The 19387-nt window shown below is 41.4% G+C and overlaps 1 protein-coding gene across 5 annotated transcripts in view; it reads left to right on the plus strand.

Annotated features, from left to right (window-relative positions):
• SLAIN1 (SLAIN motif family member 1) overlaps positions 1–19387 on the plus strand; it is a 96473-nt gene that overhangs the window by 16103 nt on the left and 60983 nt on the right. For 3 of the 5 annotated variants that reach the window (XM_073580425.1, XM_073580427.1, XM_073580428.1), the window contains exons 3-5: positions 8992–9138; positions 17027–17176; positions 17374–17727. In XM_073580425.1, coding sequence (XP_073436526.1) covers positions 8992–9138; positions 17027–17176; positions 17374–17727 — 651 coding nt within the window. The remainder of the gene's footprint in view (positions 1–8991; positions 9139–17026; positions 17177–17373; positions 17728–19387) is intronic. The other 2 variants (XM_073580426.1, XM_073580429.1) reach the window with 1 other exon arrangement.

Consider the following 19387-nt stretch of genomic DNA (forward strand, 5'->3'; position numbering starts at 1 on the left):
CTGTGTTAGTGTTTTCATCTTTCTTCACCGTCATTATATGTTGGGGGCTGCCTATTGCTTTGGGGTCTGCTCTGGGGCAGTTTAGATTTCCCCTTTCTTTCTTTAGGCCTATTTAATTCTCCGGCTGTGATTTACGGGTCTAGGGCATCGTAGGAACCCCCCACGGCTACTGTTAGTTGTGTGGATAGGATCAGGGGTCTGCAATCCGATAGCTGCCAACCTCTCGGGTTTTCTGGACTTAGCTAGCATTTCTGTTTTTGCCTCCTACGGTGACTCAATCATAACAGGATACACCCCCGAGTACTGCAGGAATTAAGCACAGTCATAGATAGACCATTATTTTTAATCTTTAAAGATTCCATAACAGGGTCTGTACCACAGGACTGGCGTATAGCAAATGTGGTGCCAATATTCAAAAAGGGGACAAAAACTGAACTTGGAAATTATAGGCCAGTAAGTTTAACCTCAACTGTAGGTAAAATCCTGGAGGGTTTTCTAAGAGATACTATACTGGAGTATCTGGAGAAGAATAACCTCATGACCCAATATCAACATGCGTTTACAAGGGACCGTTCCTGTCAGACTAATCTGATAAGCTTTTATGAAGAGGTAAGTTCAGGACTGGACCAAGGGAATGCAGTGGACGTGGTGTACATGGACTTTTTAAAAGATTTTGATACGGTGCCACACAAAAGGTTGATACATAAAATGAGAACAATGGGGATAGGGGAAAATATGTGTAGGTGGGTTAAGAGCTGACTCAGGGATAGGAAACAAAGGGTGGTTATTAATGGAACACATTCGGACTGGGTCACGGTTAGCAGTGGGATACCACAGGAGTCGGTTTTGGGCCCGCTTCTTTTTAGCATATTTATTAATGACCTTGTAGGGGGCATAGAGAGTAGAATTTCAATATTTGCAGATGACACTAAACTCTACAGGGTAATCAATACAGAGGTGGACAATTTTATATTACAGGAGGATTTATCTAAACTAGAAGCTTGGGCTGATAAATGGCAAATGAGCTTTAATGGGGATAAATGTAAGGCCATGCACTTGGGTAGAACGAACAAGATGTATAATTATGTGCTTAATTGTAAAACACTGCGCAAAACTGTCACTGAAAAAGACCTGGGTGTATGGGTGGACGACAAACTCACATTTAGTGGCCAGTGTCAGGCAGCTGCTGCAAAGGCAAATAAAATAATGGGATGCATTAAAAGAGGCATAGATGCTCATGAGGAGAACATAATTTTACCTCTATATAAGTCACTAGTGCGACCACACTTAGAATACTGTGTACAGTTCTGGTCTCCGGTGTATAAGAAAGACATAGCTGAACTGGAGCGGGTGCAGAGAAGAGCGACCAAGGTTATTAGGGCACTAGGGGGTCTGCAATACCAAGACAGGTTATTACACTTGGGGTTATTTAGTTTGGAAAATCGAAGGCTTAGGGGTGATCTTATTACAATGTATAAATATATGCGGGGACAATACAAAGACCTTTCTAATGATCTTTTTACTCTTAGACCTGTGACGGGGACAAGGGGGCATCCTCTACGTCTGGAGAAAAGAAGGTTTAAGCATACTCACAGACATGGATTCTTTACTGTTAGAGCAGTGAGACTATGGAACTCTGCCATATGATGTTGTAATGAGTGATTCCCTACTAAAATTTAAGAAGGGACTGGATGCTTTTCTTGAAAAGTATAATATTACAGGGTATATACACTAGTTTCCTTGATATTGCATTGATCCAGGGAGCTAGTCTGATTGCCGTATGTGGAGTCGGGAAGGAATTTTTTTCCCCAATGTGAAGCTTACTGTTTGCCACATAGGGTTTTTTTGCCTTCCTCTGGATCAACATGTTAGGGCAAGTTAGGATAGGATATGGGTTGAACTAGATGGACTTAAAGTCTTCCTTCAACCTTAATAACTATGTAGACAACGGATGGCACGTTAACGAAACCGTTGCTCATTGACTCCAATGTTAAAAAAAAATGGCCACGGCAAAGATCAGTTAGTGAAGAATGGACTAAAAAATTGTCAGCATAACTTTTTTCCTAACAGATTTTTACTGTATCAGTCCTAACGGATCACTACTCGACATGTGAACATAGCCTTAGTTAGGCAGTGATAATCTCCTTTTGATAGAACAAAAGGAACTACAGCACACAATCTAGTAAGTGACATATCAATGGAATAAGGAAATCTCCCCCTATATCATGCTGTTCTCAAATTCGTAGCAAAAACCAGCTGACATATTTCCTTTTAAGGCCTCCTTTATATGTTCGTATCAAACAAGTACGCAAAAAACAGTGTGTCAGTTTTTACCATTTGTGGCATCCGTGTAGTTTTTACGATCAGTGTGTCATCCTTGTGTCTGTTTTTACCATCGGTGTGTCATCCGTGTGTCATTTTTCCTATCTGTGTCTATTTTTATCATCAGGGTGTCATCTATGTGTCTGTTTTTACCATCGGTGTTACATGTGTGTTCTTTTTACCATCAGTGTGTCATCCGTGTGTCCGTTTTTACCATCAGTGTGTCATCTGTGTATTCTTTTTTACCGTCAGGGTGTCATCTGTGTGTCCGTTTTTGCCATCAGGGTGTCATCCGTGTGTCGTTATCATCGGTGTCATCCGTGTGTCATTTTTACCATCAGTGTGTTGTTGTTTTGACCATCAGTGTTTTTCCGGGATGGATAAAGTAAGAAATAACTTACAAAGCTTCTCCTCTAATGTGCAGTGATAAAACGGGCTGTACACTGACGCCATCCATGAGCTGTACGTGTTTTTCTCAGACCCATAGACTTGTATTGGCCCTTGTCATCCGTGCTGCTGGCATATAACGGACATGTCTCCGTGGGCTTTGCATGGACACACGGTCTTTGTGTTAGAATATGGACATGTGCCTAGCACCATAGTTTGGGCACGTGTGGTGTTCGTGAAAAAATGGATATGACACGTACTGTAAACATGGACGTGTGAAGGAGACCTAAGACATGAACACAGAAACATAACATGTTGTAGTTTCAACACCTGAATAGACCAAAACTGTATCTAGGGTTCAGCCTTAATTTAGTTCATATTTACATATTGCAATTTTGATTTTTGTAAAACTGCAGCCCACATCATCATCATGTTTTGTAAACTTCACTTTAAAAATTGTCATCATTCTTAGAAATGTGCCCTTTCTACAACTAAAGAAAGAGTTTCCTGTGTCTGGTCAATATACACAGCTCAGAAAAATATAGGGAACACTAAAATACCACATCGTAGATATCACTGAATGAATTATTCCAGTTGCAAATCTTTATTCAGTACAAAGTGGAATGCACTGCAAGCAATAAAACAGAAAAATGATCAATGTAAATAAAAATATCCCATGGAGGTCTGGATTTGGATTGATAATCAAAATCAAAGTGAAAAATGAAATTACAGGCTGATCCAACTCCAGGGGATATGCCCCAAGACAAGGAAATGATGCTCAGTAGTGTGTGTGGCCTCCACGTGCCTGTATGACCTCTCTACAATGGCTGAGCATGGTCCTGAGGAGGTGGCAGATGGTCTCCTGAAGCATCTCCTCATAGACCTGGATTAAAGCATCAGTCAACTCCTGGACAGTCCGTGGTGCAACGTGGCATTGGTGGATAGAGCGAGACATGATGCGCTAAATGTGCTCGCTTGGATTCAGTTATGGGGAACGGGCAAGCCAGTCCATAGACTCAATGCATTCATCATGCAGGAACTGCTGACACATTTCAGCCACTTGACACCAGCATTGTCATGATTCAGAAAGAACCCAGTGCACCTGTGTATGGCCTCACAATGGGTCTGAGGATCTGGTCAGGGTACCTAATGGCATTCAGGGTACCTCTGGCTAGCACATGGACGGTTGTGCGGCCCTCTAAAGAAATGCCTCCACACACTCTTACTGACAGACTGCCAAACCGGTCATGCTGGAGGATGTTGCAGGCAGCAGAAAGGTCTCCATAGCGTCTCCAGACTCTGCCACTTCAGCCACATGTGCTCAGTGTGAACCTGCTCTCATCCTTGAAGAGCACAGGGCGCCAATGTTAAATCTGCCAATCACCCTGCACCGTGTCCATCTGTAAGCAAAACACCCATTTGTGGACGTCAGACCCTCATGGAGTCTGCTTCTGATAGTTCAAGCAGACACATGGATGTTAGTGGTCTGCTGGAGGTCATTTTGCAGGGCTCTGGCACTGCTCCTCCTGTTCCCCCTTGCACAAAGGAGGGGGTAGCAGTCCTGCTGCTGGGTTGTTGCCCTCCTACGGTGTCCTCCATGTCTCCTGGCGTACTGGACTGGCTAATGGTATCTGCTTCATGCTCTGGATACTGTTTTGACAGGCGCAGCTACCCTTCTTGCCACTGCTCGCATTGATGTGCTATCCTGGATGAGCTGCACTACCTGAACAAGTTTTGTTGGTTTCTACTGTACCTCTAGGAGTGATTGCAATGTCAACATGCAAAAGGGACCAAAATAACAGCCAAAAAGGATGAGAACAGAGAAATGGTCTGTGGTCACCCCTTGCAGAACCACTTCTTTATAGAGGTTGTCATGCTAATTTCCTATCATTTTTAACCTGTTGTCTGTTCCATTTGCACAACAGCTGGAGAAATTGATTCACAACCAGTGTTGCGTCATAACTAGACAGGTTGATTTCACAGAAGTGTGATTGATTTTGAGTTACATTGTGTTGTTTAAAGGGAATATGTCACCGGAAGTTGGCGGCCTATGTAAATGGCCTGTGTCCCATCCGATGGGCGGTGTTTCTTCTTTTTTTTTCCACCCCATCCGTGGCCCCTGTCCGCGATCTTTTCCGCAGTTCTAGTAGTTCTATTCCATAGTTTGCGCGTGTTCAAAGCAATCTTGCTTTGTGCATGCACAGTATGCTTTGCCCAACTGCGGGCAAAGCCGAAAATCAATCCTGCGCATGCGCCGGTACACTATGTCTCGGAACACAGCAAAATACTTCCGAGACATAGTGTACTGTCGCATGCACAGTAATGATTTTCGGCTTTGCCCGCAGTTGGGCAAAGTATACTGCGCGTGCCTGAAGCAAGATTGATTTGCGCACGCGCAAACTATGGAGTAGAACTACTAGAATTCTGGAAAAGATCGTGGACGGGGGCCACGGATGGGGTGGAGAAGAAAAGAAGAAACACAGCCCATCGGCCCGGACACAGGCCATTTACATAGGCCGCCAACTTCCGGTGACAGATTCCCTTTAAGTGTTCCCTTTACTGTTTTGAGCAGTGTACATCCGATCTGTGGGTGAAAGATGCTGTCGGGGTAGCTATTTAGGGAGGGCTAAATTAACCCTTCATGGTTGAGCCAGTGATGTCCAAATTATTCCACAGAGTGTTGCTAGCAACTCAAATGACCACACCGTGACGGGGGTCTCTGTACTGGAGGATCGAGACAGATCACTAGTCCCCTTTATTTTAGTCACTTCTTTTATGATCTTTTGCTTAATTATGCAATGTTCTCAACTACCAATAGCATCATTTCACTTTATAAGCCAATAATATTGCAAGAAAACGGAAACTACATATATGTCCGTATCTAAAAGTAGTATAATGGCATATTCTTCAGAGTAGTACACCCCCGGTTCCCTTATCTTGCACCTGATGGGAACAGTCTGGTTTCATGACAGCCCATCCCAATTACAAAAATTTATCTTACAGCAACAAAAATGGAGAAACGAAACCTTCAGAGAATGGACAAAACGAAACTTCAGCTCTGATTTTAGTTTTAACCCTTCACAATGCCACTGTCATCGGTCACAGCCTCCATTTATCATTTATGCTCCCTGTGTTTACAATAAGTAGAGTGAAAATCTATGATGTGAACAGTTCTCTACTGTAATGCAGGGTTGCCAGCTTGACTGTTTACTGCATATAAATATATGCATAATATATAATTTATATATAATTTTAAAATAATTCTTACCATGACAGTAATTTGTATAAATTGCTTCAGCTTCAAGAAAATCACACACGCCTTAAACATTTTTTGTGGACAGGGCAAAAAAGTTCCCTGATTTCAGCTGCAATCATTCATGATTGATGCTTGGTCAGGGCTGTGCTGTGTGGATTCATCTGTTGGTAGGATACAGATATGGCTTTCTTACGAGAACAACGCTTCTGAAGAGATGTTCTTTTGTTATTGAGAGAGGGGGCAATGACTAGTATCAGATTTCAATAATTGGAGTTGATATTCTTGGCATCTTCCAAGGTCATACGTCTGTCCTTTCAGCATTAGTAACCTCCAAGGGATGAAATCTGAGAACTTCTCATAAGCCACTTAGTGATCTGTATTGATTCCTTGCATTAATTCGCACAACACATGCCTATTACAGTATGTTAATCTGTATTCCATATGGTAAATAACCGTCATCAGAATACATTTAATTGACTATAATAATTGTAACCCATTCTAGGAAATATTTATTTGACATGATTAAATTTTACATGTTCTTCTTGGAGTTGAAGATTGTTGTGGAAGGTTGAAGTTGATCTGTCCATTTAATATGCTGCCCTATGTAAGAATCGCAGGTTACAGCTACAGTCTGTACTCTTAGAAGATAAAACGGGACAAGCTTTGTCATTTTCTACAAGGGTCTCTGAAAGTATACATGGGACACATAATTATAAGTCTTCTGTATTCGTGAGGAGAGCCTTCTCCTGGCCTCCCTGGTCACACAGATCTGCCGTGTAATGAAAAGGTTGGCTTTCCTCCTAAGGGTGGCGTACACACAAACATTTTTTAACTTGTTTTCTTAGCATTATTTGAGGTCTGCAAGCCCTGCATTTTTTTGTTCTTCTGACCATTTCTTATTTTCTGAAAATAAGTCCAAAATTTAAAGCTTGGAAATTCGAAGACATGTTGTCAGTAGTTTATAGAATAAAAGAGCACTTTACATTTTACTCAAAAATATACCTATAAAGAGAAAAATTAGACAAACTGAAAATTTTGCAGTGGTCTCTTAAATTTTTGCCAGAGCTGTGTGTGTATATGTATGTATAGTATACGTATGTATAATATATATAACTCAGTTAGTGCTCAGCATAAATGAGTACATCCCCTTTGAAAAGTAAGATTTTAATCAATATCGCATTGAACACAAGAAAAATTTACAACATTTTGACAGGACTGATTTTCATACATTTTCTTAACTCATTACATGAAAATGAGGTTACCAATATAACTTTCTTTACAGAATCTTCAGTTTTACTCAAACTAACAGATGCAAAAATGAATACAGCCCACTTGAAAAATTAGTATTTAACATGACCTGCATAATTAAGGACCGCGCCAAACCCTCTAGGCATAGGATGAACAAGTTGGTGACATATTGCATTATCTGTCTTTTTCCAGTGTTCAAGTATGACCTCTTTTAGAGCCTAGATGCTGGATGGAGAATGATGCTCAACTTGTCTTTTCAGAATTCCTCATAAATGTTCAATTGGTTTCAGATCTCTTTCACCATGTTCTTTTTCAGAAATGCACCAGTGTCCTGCTATATGTGTTTGGATCAATGTCATGTTGGAGACGTGAGAATCTACTAATGCATAGTGATGGTAGCATCTTCTCTTTCAATATAGAGCAGTAAATTTGTGAGTTCTTGGTACTATCAATGAAATGTAGCTCCCAAACACCAGCAGCACTCATGCAGACCTGCATAAGGACACTGCCACCATCATGTTTCACTGTAGGCACAATCCTTTTTTATTTTTACTCTTCTACTTTTGTGCCTGCGATTCCATACAATAAAGTCATCAGTTCCAAAAACATTTATCTTGGTCTCATCACTCCAAAGTATAGAGTCCCCATAGTCTTCATATTTTTCAGCATGGGCCCTGATAGATTGTTAGCGGGCTTTTTTGTACAATGCTTTAGGAGGCTTCCTTTGTGGATGACAGTGAACTTGCTTGTTGATTTTCTGTAACCTTTTTCATCAGAAGGCGCTCCCTTTAAAGGTGTTAACTTCCGTGATCGTCCTGGACATCTTTGTGATATACTTACAATTCCATCTTTGTTGCTTTTTTTTCAGAATTTTTGCTAGTATTCTGACTAATTAATTGGCTGATCTTCTTGTAACCTTCACCTTTCTTATGTAAAGAAATTATTTTGTTTCTCAGGTCTTGTGACATTTCTCTTCCGTGTGGTGCCATGGTGCCATTTTCTTTGCTAAGTAACACCGTTTATACAGTCAACTGTCTGCTGGACATCTGTTTAATGTGGTTGATATTCTTGTTAATTAGAATTCTGTAGTCTAAATTTAAGAATTTCATAGGGGTGTATTCATTTTTGCAACATGGTTTTTAATACATTTGTTAGGAAAATTACTTTTTTGGATGTGCAAAATGACAAATCTTGTTTGAAAGCACTTACCCACATTTGTGGTAGTATTTTGCAGTATGGAATCCCATAGAAAATGTTTCTAGTATTTTTACAAACACAGTTGCTAAATATATTGCTAAGGTATGGGACATTTGATAGTGTCACAGAGTAATGATGGCCACACACATTAGATCGCCGACCTGTAGTGCGACCATACACTTTAGATAATGATGCTCCTCATAGACGTGTATGCTCATGTCTGTTGGAAAGTCCTCATGCATATTAGATTTTTTTTTCTTTTTTTTTTTTTTTACTGCAATTGCCTTTGATATAAAAACAATCACTAGCTAATCTCAATGTGTGCAGCAAGTCTTTTTGTATAAAAAAGTGTTGCTTTGTACCTGAGGGGATAAAATGATGGAATACAGCTTTACAGGATATAACCCTTTGGTACATATGTGACTAGCTGTTGTGGAATATTTTACTGCAACTCATTTCCACAAATGTACATTTGTTACAAGGTGATGGGATTTTTTTTTCCAAAGTGATCCATGTCATATCTCAGGTTTCATATTAGAAGAAGTACTAATTGGTGATTTTTGTTCCTTTTTTATATCTAGCTGGTCGCTGGAGGAGTCTCTTTTCTACTCCTGTATCCTCTTTTCCATATAGTCCAGTTGCGAGACTCACTCCATTTTGCAACGGCTTAAATTCTCCCAGCATCCTTAAAACCCCAACTAAAGCAATACTAACACCAGATAAGACAGGTAAACCTGCAACTTTTCTTTTTTACAGAAATTTTGTATTAAAAATGTTGTGGGTTTTCGTTATCCTTACTAAAACATCTCTCCTTATTAATTTTAAATTTGTGATTGTTTTTGTGATTTATCGTTTTTACATAATTTTTTTTCTCATTGTAATTTTTGTTGTGATTTTTACATCATAGCTTGTCTTAAATCGCTGTTATTTGCTGCTGATTAAAAGTTAAAGTATACATGCCCTTCTCAGGTGTCTCTCCAGAATAACTTGTCTTGTGTTCATGTGAAATAATGCTATTTTGGCTATAATATGATGTATGTGCACTTTTTTTTTTAGCAGTCCCCCCCCCCCCTTTGAGCTCTAGTCACTAGAAGCTGCAGCAGCTTTTCTGTATGTCTCTCTGCCTCTGTCTCCTTATGGTTCTTTGCTCCTTTTTTCCACAGGCAGCACTGTAATTAGATCCATCCATAAAGACGAATTTGAGCAGTTTGTGACTAATAGGTACACAGGATTGGAGGGGGCGGCATGTTGGAAAAGAAGTGACTGAGTGGAGAAAGAGACATTTTCCTATATAAAAAAAAATATATTTATATGTTTTGCTTGTGTTATTAAAAAATGAAGCTATAGCTATGTATTTAAGGGTTTGAACACTACTTTTTTTTTTTATTGACGTTCTGATCGGTGGGGGTGCAACACGTGGCACCCCTACTGATCATCCACTACCAGCGACAGACAGAATTCTTGTATGCTGTCAAAACACAGCAGCTCCAACAAAACTATAGTGGCTGTGACCCGGTACTACAGGTCCATAGCCTATGCATTTCAATTAACAGCTTAAAAATGGATTGATGATTTGAGTAGATGGTGAACTACTTACACATCAGTTTCTGTCTTTCTAAAGGCTCTTTATACAACCCTGACGACAACTTTGAATGGCTGACCAAGGGGACAAGCAAGCATTTGCTATGGTGGCAGCGTATCTGATAAATTATTGCTGCTTAAGCAATAGACATTTTTTGTAATTCAAGTAACTGCAAAGTTTGGTTTAAAGTTACCAGTAGAGATGGGCGGACACCTGGATGTTCGGGTACGGCGGGTTCGGCTGAGCAGTTACAAAAAGTTTGGGTACCAGGACAGTACCCGGACCCCATTCACTTGAATGGGGGGCCTGAACATCCAGTGTTTGCCACGCTGTCATGTGCATGACAGCGTGGCAAACGCCGCTTCTGATCGGTGGTGAAATCATCCCAGCCGGTCAGAGAGCCGCGGTTCGCACGCTGTCAAGACAGCGTGAGCGCTTAGCTGTGATTGGAGGTATAAAGCTTACCTCCGGTCACTATTGTCAGCTGATGAGACTACTGATCCCATCATCCAACACCTGCAGCCGCTAATAACAGTGAGAGCAGGAGCGGTGGATGGGAGCATTCATTAGCCGCTCCTGCACTGTAAATAAATAATACCAAAAAAAAAAAAGTGGGTTCCCCTGTAATTTTGCTAACCATCCAGGCAAAACTCATAGCTGGGGGCTGCAACCATCAGCTGTCAGCAACGCTTGTTTCAAGAATAGAGGGGTACCCACTCTTTTTTTTTTTTTTTTTTTAATTAACATGACCGTGCGGCAAACACCTCTATTGATCGGCGGTGAAATCATCCCAGCCGGTCAGAGAGCCATGATTCCCACGCTGTCAAAAGACATGCACATGACAACGCGACAAACACCTGGTATTCGGGCAGCCGAACCTGATCAGTAAGACGGACTTCCTGGTGAAGTCCGTGTTCGGTACGGATGCCAAACTTTACTGTTCGGGTTCGCCCATCTCTAGTTACCAGCCATTGTGTTATTTGGAAGACATGGTTGCTGATATTTGTATTAAAAATATTTCTATAGTGTGAATGCAATCAATATTCTTTTGTTAACTATTATTCTAGTTAAAATTTACTTTAAACTTCTGGTTATTGAGGACTTGTATTAACAAGAAAAGGCTAATGGCTGGACATGAATTCACAGAAAGTGCCTAAGACCTTGTCTGTATATCATGAGTAAAACCTGAAAGCCATGATGTTTCAGAATGTTGAGATAAACTTTTCTGTCTTTTTTTCTGTGAATGTAGTTTATTTAGGATCATTTTGTGTTGATTTGTGTAGATCTGTAAATCTCTGCAGGTTAGCCTAAAATGTACTTTGATGTTGAACAAGAGCACATAAAGGTTCACATAACAGCCCCTTTAACATTAGTAGAAAACGACCGTGCCAATATTTTGCGGAATTCTGGGACTGACCCATTCATGAGAACTTTTGTTAGGACACGTTCAGTATTTGGTCAGTATTTTACAATATTTTTAAGCTGAAAGCAGGAGTAGGTGAAGATAACAGAAGTGGTGACGTGTTTCTATTACACTTTTCCTCTGATTGTTCCATTCCTCATTTTGTTTTACAAATACAGATATTGAACGTAACTGTGGCCTTAATTAGTTAATTTTACAAGAGTCAGAACTTTACTACTGCATCCCACTGGATCATCATGCAGCGTTATATCAGGGGTTGATCTAAGTCATGTTACATCAATGATCCTGTCGATGGGGCTGCTTTGTCTACAAGAGGATCTCCGCGGTGGATGTCACCTAGTCCTGTGGACCAAGGACACTCGGGAACAGATGGCACCAGCAGCAGGCAAGAGAGGCAGCGAGAGGTGTGGCCTTCAGTCAGGTCCCTGTTTGTGGTGCCAGATACGAGCGCGGCAACTGGTCAGGGGGACTCGGGCCCAGCTGGTGAGGGCCCCTTTTCCAGGAGTCAAGATGAGGACCGACAGGACCCAGGATCTTCGGCTGGCGGGTCTCGTGCACCAATGCAACCCTCTGATGGCACTGCAATGCCCTCTGAAGGCACTGCTCTCTGAATGGCAGTGCAGTGCCATCAGAGGAGTGCACTGTAGCCTAGTATTCGGTGGGATCAGAAAAATATTGGGCTTTGGTTAAAAGTAATGGCACCATACCATTTTGGGTAGTCCTTTAAAGTTGGGGCTGGGGGATCCAGCTAACATGGGGTTTCAGGGGCTGCAGCCAAAGCTCGTGGTTCAGGGTCAAAGCCAGGTCTAGGTTGGAAGTTCAAAGAGGTATAGTGCAAATTTGGTGGGAAATGTAAATTTAAACACTATTGTTAGTCCTGTGGTGGGGGATAACGTGGATCGGCCCGCTGCTTTAAGAAAAGAAAAAATAGGAATGGGGGGGGACGGGACTTCTCGCGATTGCCCTTTATCTGAGTAGGTACCCGAAGAGGGATAAGGCAGTGTTATTAGAGGAAGGTTTTTGTTATGGTTTCAAGATTTCATCACCAGCAAATGAGGTCCAATTCACTTTAAAAAAAAAAATAAAAAATTGAAGTCTGCTTATCAGCATCCATTGGTTGTAAATAAAAAATTATGCATGAGGTTAACTGTGGACGGATGGCGGGTCCATTTTATGCTGCCCCTTTGGATAACCTGGTGTGACCACCATTGGGTGTGGTACCCAAGAAGGACCTGAATACATTTCTGCTCATTCAATATTAGTTGGGCCTTAGGAGTTGTTCAGTAAATGACATGATGGATTTGAAGCTTTGCTCTGTGGTCTATCTCATTTGATACAGCAGTACATTGGGTAAGGAAACATGGAAAGGGGGCACTGTTAGTGGAGACTAATATTGAGTCCGCTTTCCATTTGTTATCTGTGCATTCTGATAGTTTACATTCGGGCATGGTCCTATTTTGTAAATAGGTGCTCCTAATGGGCTGCTCCATTTCAAACTCCCTCTTTGAGGTTTTTAGCATGTTCTTGGAATGGGTGGTGTGTGATGTTACCGGGATACAGTTAGTCATCCATTATATAGATGATTTCTTGTGCATTGGACTTCCGGATTCTCCGGTTTGCTGGTCATTATTAAAGTCAATGAAATGGGTGGCGAGTTGTTTTGGGTTTTTTTTGGCTCAGAAAAAATGGAAGGGCCTAACACTTATCTTTTTGAGTATTGCCATTGACACTGAAAAGATGGAGTACAGATTGCCTGAGGAAACAATTGTCACTGCTCATGGACGTTTAACACGTGATGTTGGTTAAAAATATACAGTTGCGGTACATTCAGTTGTTGCTCAGGAACGTAAATTTTGCTTGCTGCATTATTCCCATGGGTTGGGTCATCCTGTGCCAGCTGGGTGAAACTACTGCAGGGATTTCGTCCCCTCCACATTACAATAGATTGACAAAAGGACAATCTGCTAGTTTGGAAGGGCTTCCCGGACAGGTATGATGGACAGTACTTAATGATGGTCGAGACATTAGAGAAGTTTGATTGTGAGCTCTTTACTAACACAGCAGGCAGTGTGGGGTTCGGAGCTTACTGCAGGGGCAGTGGTGCACGGTTCAATAGCCAGAGTCATGGAGGGAGGCAGGTGTCACGGGAAACCTTACACTTGGGAGTTTTTTCCAATGGTGGTTGCGTTGTCAGTATGGAGCGAGAAATTCAGGGACAGGAATTTAGAATTGGTGCTGCAACAAAGGCAGATTTGGTGGGGGCCTACGTTCAAGAGCAGTTCAGAAGATAGGCAGGAATCTGGGAAATATAAACTCTACATGCGCCCTCATTTGTTGTGTAAAAAAGAAAAAAAGGATTGGTGGTTGTTCTCACATGTTGCTCTTCCTTATTTCACCATAGGTGGAGCACAGCTAATGTGGATATTAGGACTCTCGTTCTTTTATTGGGGGCCGAGATTTGAAAAATCGGGCGTCAATTGTGGTTTTCCGAGAATAACATGGTAATTATGTAGATAGGAGTTTGTGGTATGAGCTAGCGTTAGGTACTGCCGGATTTAAACAGTTTTGCAAGGTTAGATTGCCCCTAGAAGTGTTGGAGTTATATGTCAGCAGGTATGAATTGAGGGTTTGCTCTTGCAGGGAATTAATAAGGGATATCCACCATGATTTTTTGCATCTCTGGGTATCCTATCCGACCGTGAAGATAGGTTGGTCGGATATTGTGCCCAGAAAGGTATGGCAGGCTGCTCGATTGGTGGGAAAAATAAATAAAACAAGGATTAAAGTGAATAGACCTGTGGGGAATTTTTGTAGTCAGGAACCAGGGGGTTGTAGTTAGACATGAATACTTGGAGTCCAGGAAAGGGAATTTGTGGTGGAGCGATAGGGTTTACTTCAACTCAATAGGTAATGCTCTGTGGCCTCTCAAGATTCAAGAAGAGGCGGAAAGGGCATGTTTATTGTTGCAGGGACTCACATTATGAGGTGTTCAGGTAATGCTTGTTGTGGCGGAGGAGGGGGGTTCTTGGAGTTGTTGTTATATTATTGGTGGGGATTGTACATCGTGGAGATGGGAACCTCCTATTGGTTTTGCAATAATGGTAATTGCCTGGCGGATTTAGGTTCTCTGGAGGGGTGGGAGGGTCTCTAGGAGTTGGTGACCCTGAGCCTGTGGTTACACCTGGCTGTGGTAAGGCTGGATGGTTTCATATATACTTTATGTGAACTTTTGGAGCTCCAAGAACCTCCTCACCCCAAGTTATTTATTACTGTTGTGTTTGTAATAAAGCTCGATTTGATCAATTTAATCTAAATTGGTGTTTCGTCTGTATATTTGGGAGAATCTGGGAATATTGGGTCTGGTAATGAAAGGGAACTTTTAAGATAGGAAATCCTCTACAATACTGCAGTCATGTTTCAACACTCTCAAAATCGAGCATTTCCAAGCATTCTAGAGGAATTAGGCAACCCTACAAGGAGTTTGGTTGCTGCTCCTGTTGTTTTAAGAATACTACTTGGATGAGCCTTAAAACTATCTTTGGTTTGTCCCCATTTTTTTGGAGACCCGTAACTTTTCTTTTTTACGTTTTTTGATGATGTAATTATGTGAGGACATTTTCTTTTCTTTTTTGTGTGTGTGTGGCAAGCTGACATTTTTATTGACACTATTTTGGGGTACATACAATATTTGAATCATTATTTATTTGGTTTCTAATTTTTTTTCTTTTTTGCTTTTAATATATGGGTTAAATCATTTTTATTTTCTTTTTTTTGTAAATTTGACTTTTACATAGACGGCAAAACCGAATGTGTGTGTTTTTTATTCTTTAATGTTTATTTTTAAAGGAGGAAGAGAAGAGTGGGGTGATTCAATGTGTCTTTTTTTTTTTTTTTTTAAATATTTGTAATTTTTTTTAATTCTCTTATATTTTATATACTGCAATAACACTGACAAGAATAGCAACATAACAGGTATGGTGCCCTTAAACAAGCCATTGGCACCCCATGATCAACTTGTCCCCAGGAGCTTGCAGTTTAAATACCGCTGTTAAGAGATTGACAGTGGTATTTCAAGATATTTTCCACTTATTTGAAAGTACAGCTCCACTCCATATTGAAAAATAAAATCTGATATTATTCACTCTTACCAGGTTTAGCTCTGTCTCTTTCTACCACTGATCTGGTCTCTGTGTTTTGGGTGCAGCAGTGACATAACATCGGCAGCTCACACCACCGCAGCAGTCGTTCACTTAGCTCAGTGATTTGGCCTAACACTCTTGTGTCCTCTATGAGAGAGTCTCTGCAAGACTTCTCTGACTGCTGCTTATTTCACAGTGAGCAAAAGGAATTTAGCATCTGGAAATCCAACATAACTGATCCTATTTTCTGTTAACATCATCTGCGACACCCATGCACATTAGACTTTCAGCGGATCTTACTGTTACTGAGTTTGGCTAACTTCAGTCTAATGTGGATGAACGGCCTTTAGTCTCTGTTTTTGACCCAAGCTTCTCAATTTTTGTTTTGACAATCATTGTGCATTTATAATTTGCTGTACCAGAGCTCATCTTAGTCTTTGGGTTACCAGTGTTATGGTATTATGAATGATGTGTGAGAGAGCGTATGTCCTACTATAAATTATTAGAATGTTAGAGTTACTGAAGAACAGGCTTACAGCCTGAGTCCAATTCTTATAGATGTCAAAATTACATTTTTTAATTTAGTGTTAATTTTTATCATCTCTTCCAAGGGAACGCTGCTTACAGGATTCTCATGTGGTGGTTGGCCCTTTATTTAAGCTGCTCCTCATAATTACCCTGTGAGCCACAGCGCTTTTGTAAAGGCTATAAGAATTAGCACTAAGTAAAAAAAAGCCATTTCTGGAACCATATGGAGAATTTAATGAAAAAACAACCAAAAAAAGAAAAACAAACTGATTGCTCTACCTTTATTTCTACTGCTATGAGTAAAAACTGGTCCCTTTTGACCTAGTGACAGGTCCTCTTTAAGGGTCAGATCTAGCGATGAGCTAGCTTCACCCATCTTTGTAATTGCATGGCTTTGATGGCACAGTCCATTCTAGTCGTACCATAAGCCCTGCCTTTCTTTACTGCAATAAAAAATTAAAATATAGTGAAATATTCTTAAAAAATTTAAAAAAAACATGTTTTGCAACCACAAAGTTGTGTGCTGTATTTTAAAGGCCCAAGTCAGATGAAACTAATGGTGCAGGTAGTTGCCCTTAAATTTTAGCTTTATTGTTACTAAACCCTTTTCTGGAGAGATTTAGTTTGGCGATCACATTAAAAATATGATTCTTTTATCACTGTCCATTTTGAATGAGTGCAGAAAATGTGAGGCGATGACTTAAAAACTTAAACTCTGATGCTTCGAGTGAATGTTATAAAATGTGCTGTTAGCTGCTTTTATCTTCCTGTCCTGACTTAGTTGGAGGCCTTTAAGGATAGTAATAAAAATTGGAAAATAAAGTGCGCTTTTCACTCCATTTATCTTTTTTTCCGTTTTCCTATCTTTTTTTTTTTGTCAGTCTAGTGTGGTGGTAATGTGTTCATTTTTATTGCTTACATGAAAGAAATTTCTTGTATTTCAGGTTACAATATGAAGACTTCCCCCTTGAGCCCCCAGTCTTCAATTGATAGTGAACTCAGCACATCCGAGCTCGAAGATGATTCAATTGCCATGGGTTACAAACTACAGGATCTCACTGATGTACAGATCATGGCTCGCTTACAAGAAGAAAGTAAGGCGTTTCAGCTTTGAGGTCTACTTACAGATATTTACTATATTCTTTCATACATCTCAAAGTCAGTAAAAGATTATTAGTAGTTTGGTTGGGGGAATTAAAATGTAATATTTTGCAGTGTAAGCATAATTCATATAAATAACTTGTAAATACATTCAGGCTTCCTATCTTAATGGGGCTTACTCTTGTTGCAGGCCTTAGGCAAGATTTTGCATCTACCTCCACTTGTAGTTCAGTGTCAAGACATCGCTCTAGCCTGTCTCTTTTTTCTGGAAAGAAAATGTCATGTGCAAGTAGTGATCAAGAATCGGACCGTTACAGCATTGATGACGATGATGAAGAGTTTGATCTATTACCACCTCCTCAACCAAGACTGAGTCGATGCTCGCCTCTCCAACGAGGCATTTCTCACTCTCAGACTTTCTCTAGTATTCGGGAATGCAGGCGAAGTCCCAGTTCCCAGTTCCTGAATTCTAATGGTTATCAGCAATATAGTTTTTCTTCTCAAGTTCAGACTCCAGAGCAACCACAAATTAGAATGAGTGCAGGTAAAGATTGTCACAGTAAATATACATATATTTATGGTTTAATCATCAAATCCAAATATTAAGCTTATGTAGCAGTGATATTGGGTCATTCAGTTACGCAATTTAAAGGGTTGTCCAGACTTGGGAGAAAAATTTGCACTCACTCTGTGACTGAGGACTACTGAATCTGTGATTGCATACTTGTGGTCACATTCTTGACGTGTCCAGCTTCTCTCAATTGACTTACATGAAGACACGGAGGTCAGTGGGTTCTCGAGTCCGCTAGACCAAAACCGCATGGACCAGGGCTCATCGCACTGAATGCCCGCTCTCCTTTTACCGTGGCCATAATACTACTCACAACACGGTGAGGGTAAAACAGTGTGACAATACTTTATTGAACCACAAAACAGCAATACACATAGAACAGTCCTAGCAAAATGTCCAAGATTGTGCAAATAACAGAGGCTCACCTTTCCGCTGACACTTATAAGAGCAGCTGTGACTTCAGAGCTTCCAGGGCCGACTGCCCCCACCTGTGGCATGCGCAGAGAGGAGGTAACAGGAAGCTGAGAGTCCATTGAGGTACAAGGCCAGGTCACAGGAGGGTCACAACCTGGCTTCTCCGAACATCTCCATGAAGCCAGGTGACCGAGGTTTCCCAATTCTGGCTTTCCCAAACACATCCATGAGGCTCAGGTGACCGGTGGGTCCAAATTCCAAACGTATCCATGGGTTCAGTGATGGTCAATGGAGCAGATCTGTATTGTTTCAGCCGGGGCTGTGGTCCCCTAAGCTGGCATCCTGAATGTCTGTGCAACTCGTAATGGAGCCATGATCTGGCAGCTATCCTGTAGAGTGTTCTTGGCTGTGGTTTTGTAAAGAATCTCTGGTTCTTTGGATCTACCTTGTCTCCTCGTAAATAGGGCACCCCCCGAAAGTAAGGCATGCTAGGGGGAGCACTGTGCCTGCTAATATAAGGCACCCCCCCCCCCCCGAAAATAAGGCATACCTTGTTCTGTGCATGGGGCATGCAGTTGTGTCTCGATCCCGCTGTCCGGTGAACGCCACTGCAGCCGCGCTGTTCGCAGGAGTTAATCACAGCCTCGGAGCTGTGTGCTGATCTCCGCCCATGAGTCCTGCGCCAATCACAGCGCAGGAACCATGGGCCAGCTGACGTCATCCATAGCCTCTGATTGTTCCTGGGCTGTGATTGGCCCAGGACTCCTGCACTCTGATTGGCCCAGGACTCCTGCACTCTGATTGGCCCAGGGCGCCTGCACCACCAAAGCACTGAAAGCAGCACCGCGGAGGAAACCAGTAAGAAAGTGTATGTGTGTGGGTGTGTGTGTGTGTCTGTGTATGTGTGTGTGTTAGTGTGTCTGTGTAAGGGTGTGTGTGTACGGTACACACATGGGAGGCTGCAGTGGGATACTGTGATAATGGGAGGCTGCAGTGGGATGATGTGGGATGATGGGAGGCTGCAATACTGTACTGTAGAATGATGGGGGCTGTAATGGAATGATGGGGGTGTTGTATTGGGGACTGTAAAGGGATGATGAGGGCTGCACAATGATGATGGGGCTGCTACGGTAAAGGAACTGCTGTGGGTGATTGTTACGGTAGCGTTACAGTGTCCAGAAAGTGTGTTTGAGCCATTTTAGAGCCCTTATGTTTTGTG

Source organism: Dendrobates tinctorius, unplaced genomic scaffold, assembly GCF_039654945.1.
Source record: "Dendrobates tinctorius isolate UK_male_01 unplaced genomic scaffold, ASM3965494v1 ptg000064l, whole genome shotgun sequence".
Taxonomy (NCBI): domain Eukaryota; kingdom Metazoa; phylum Chordata; class Amphibia; order Anura; family Dendrobatidae; genus Dendrobates; species Dendrobates tinctorius.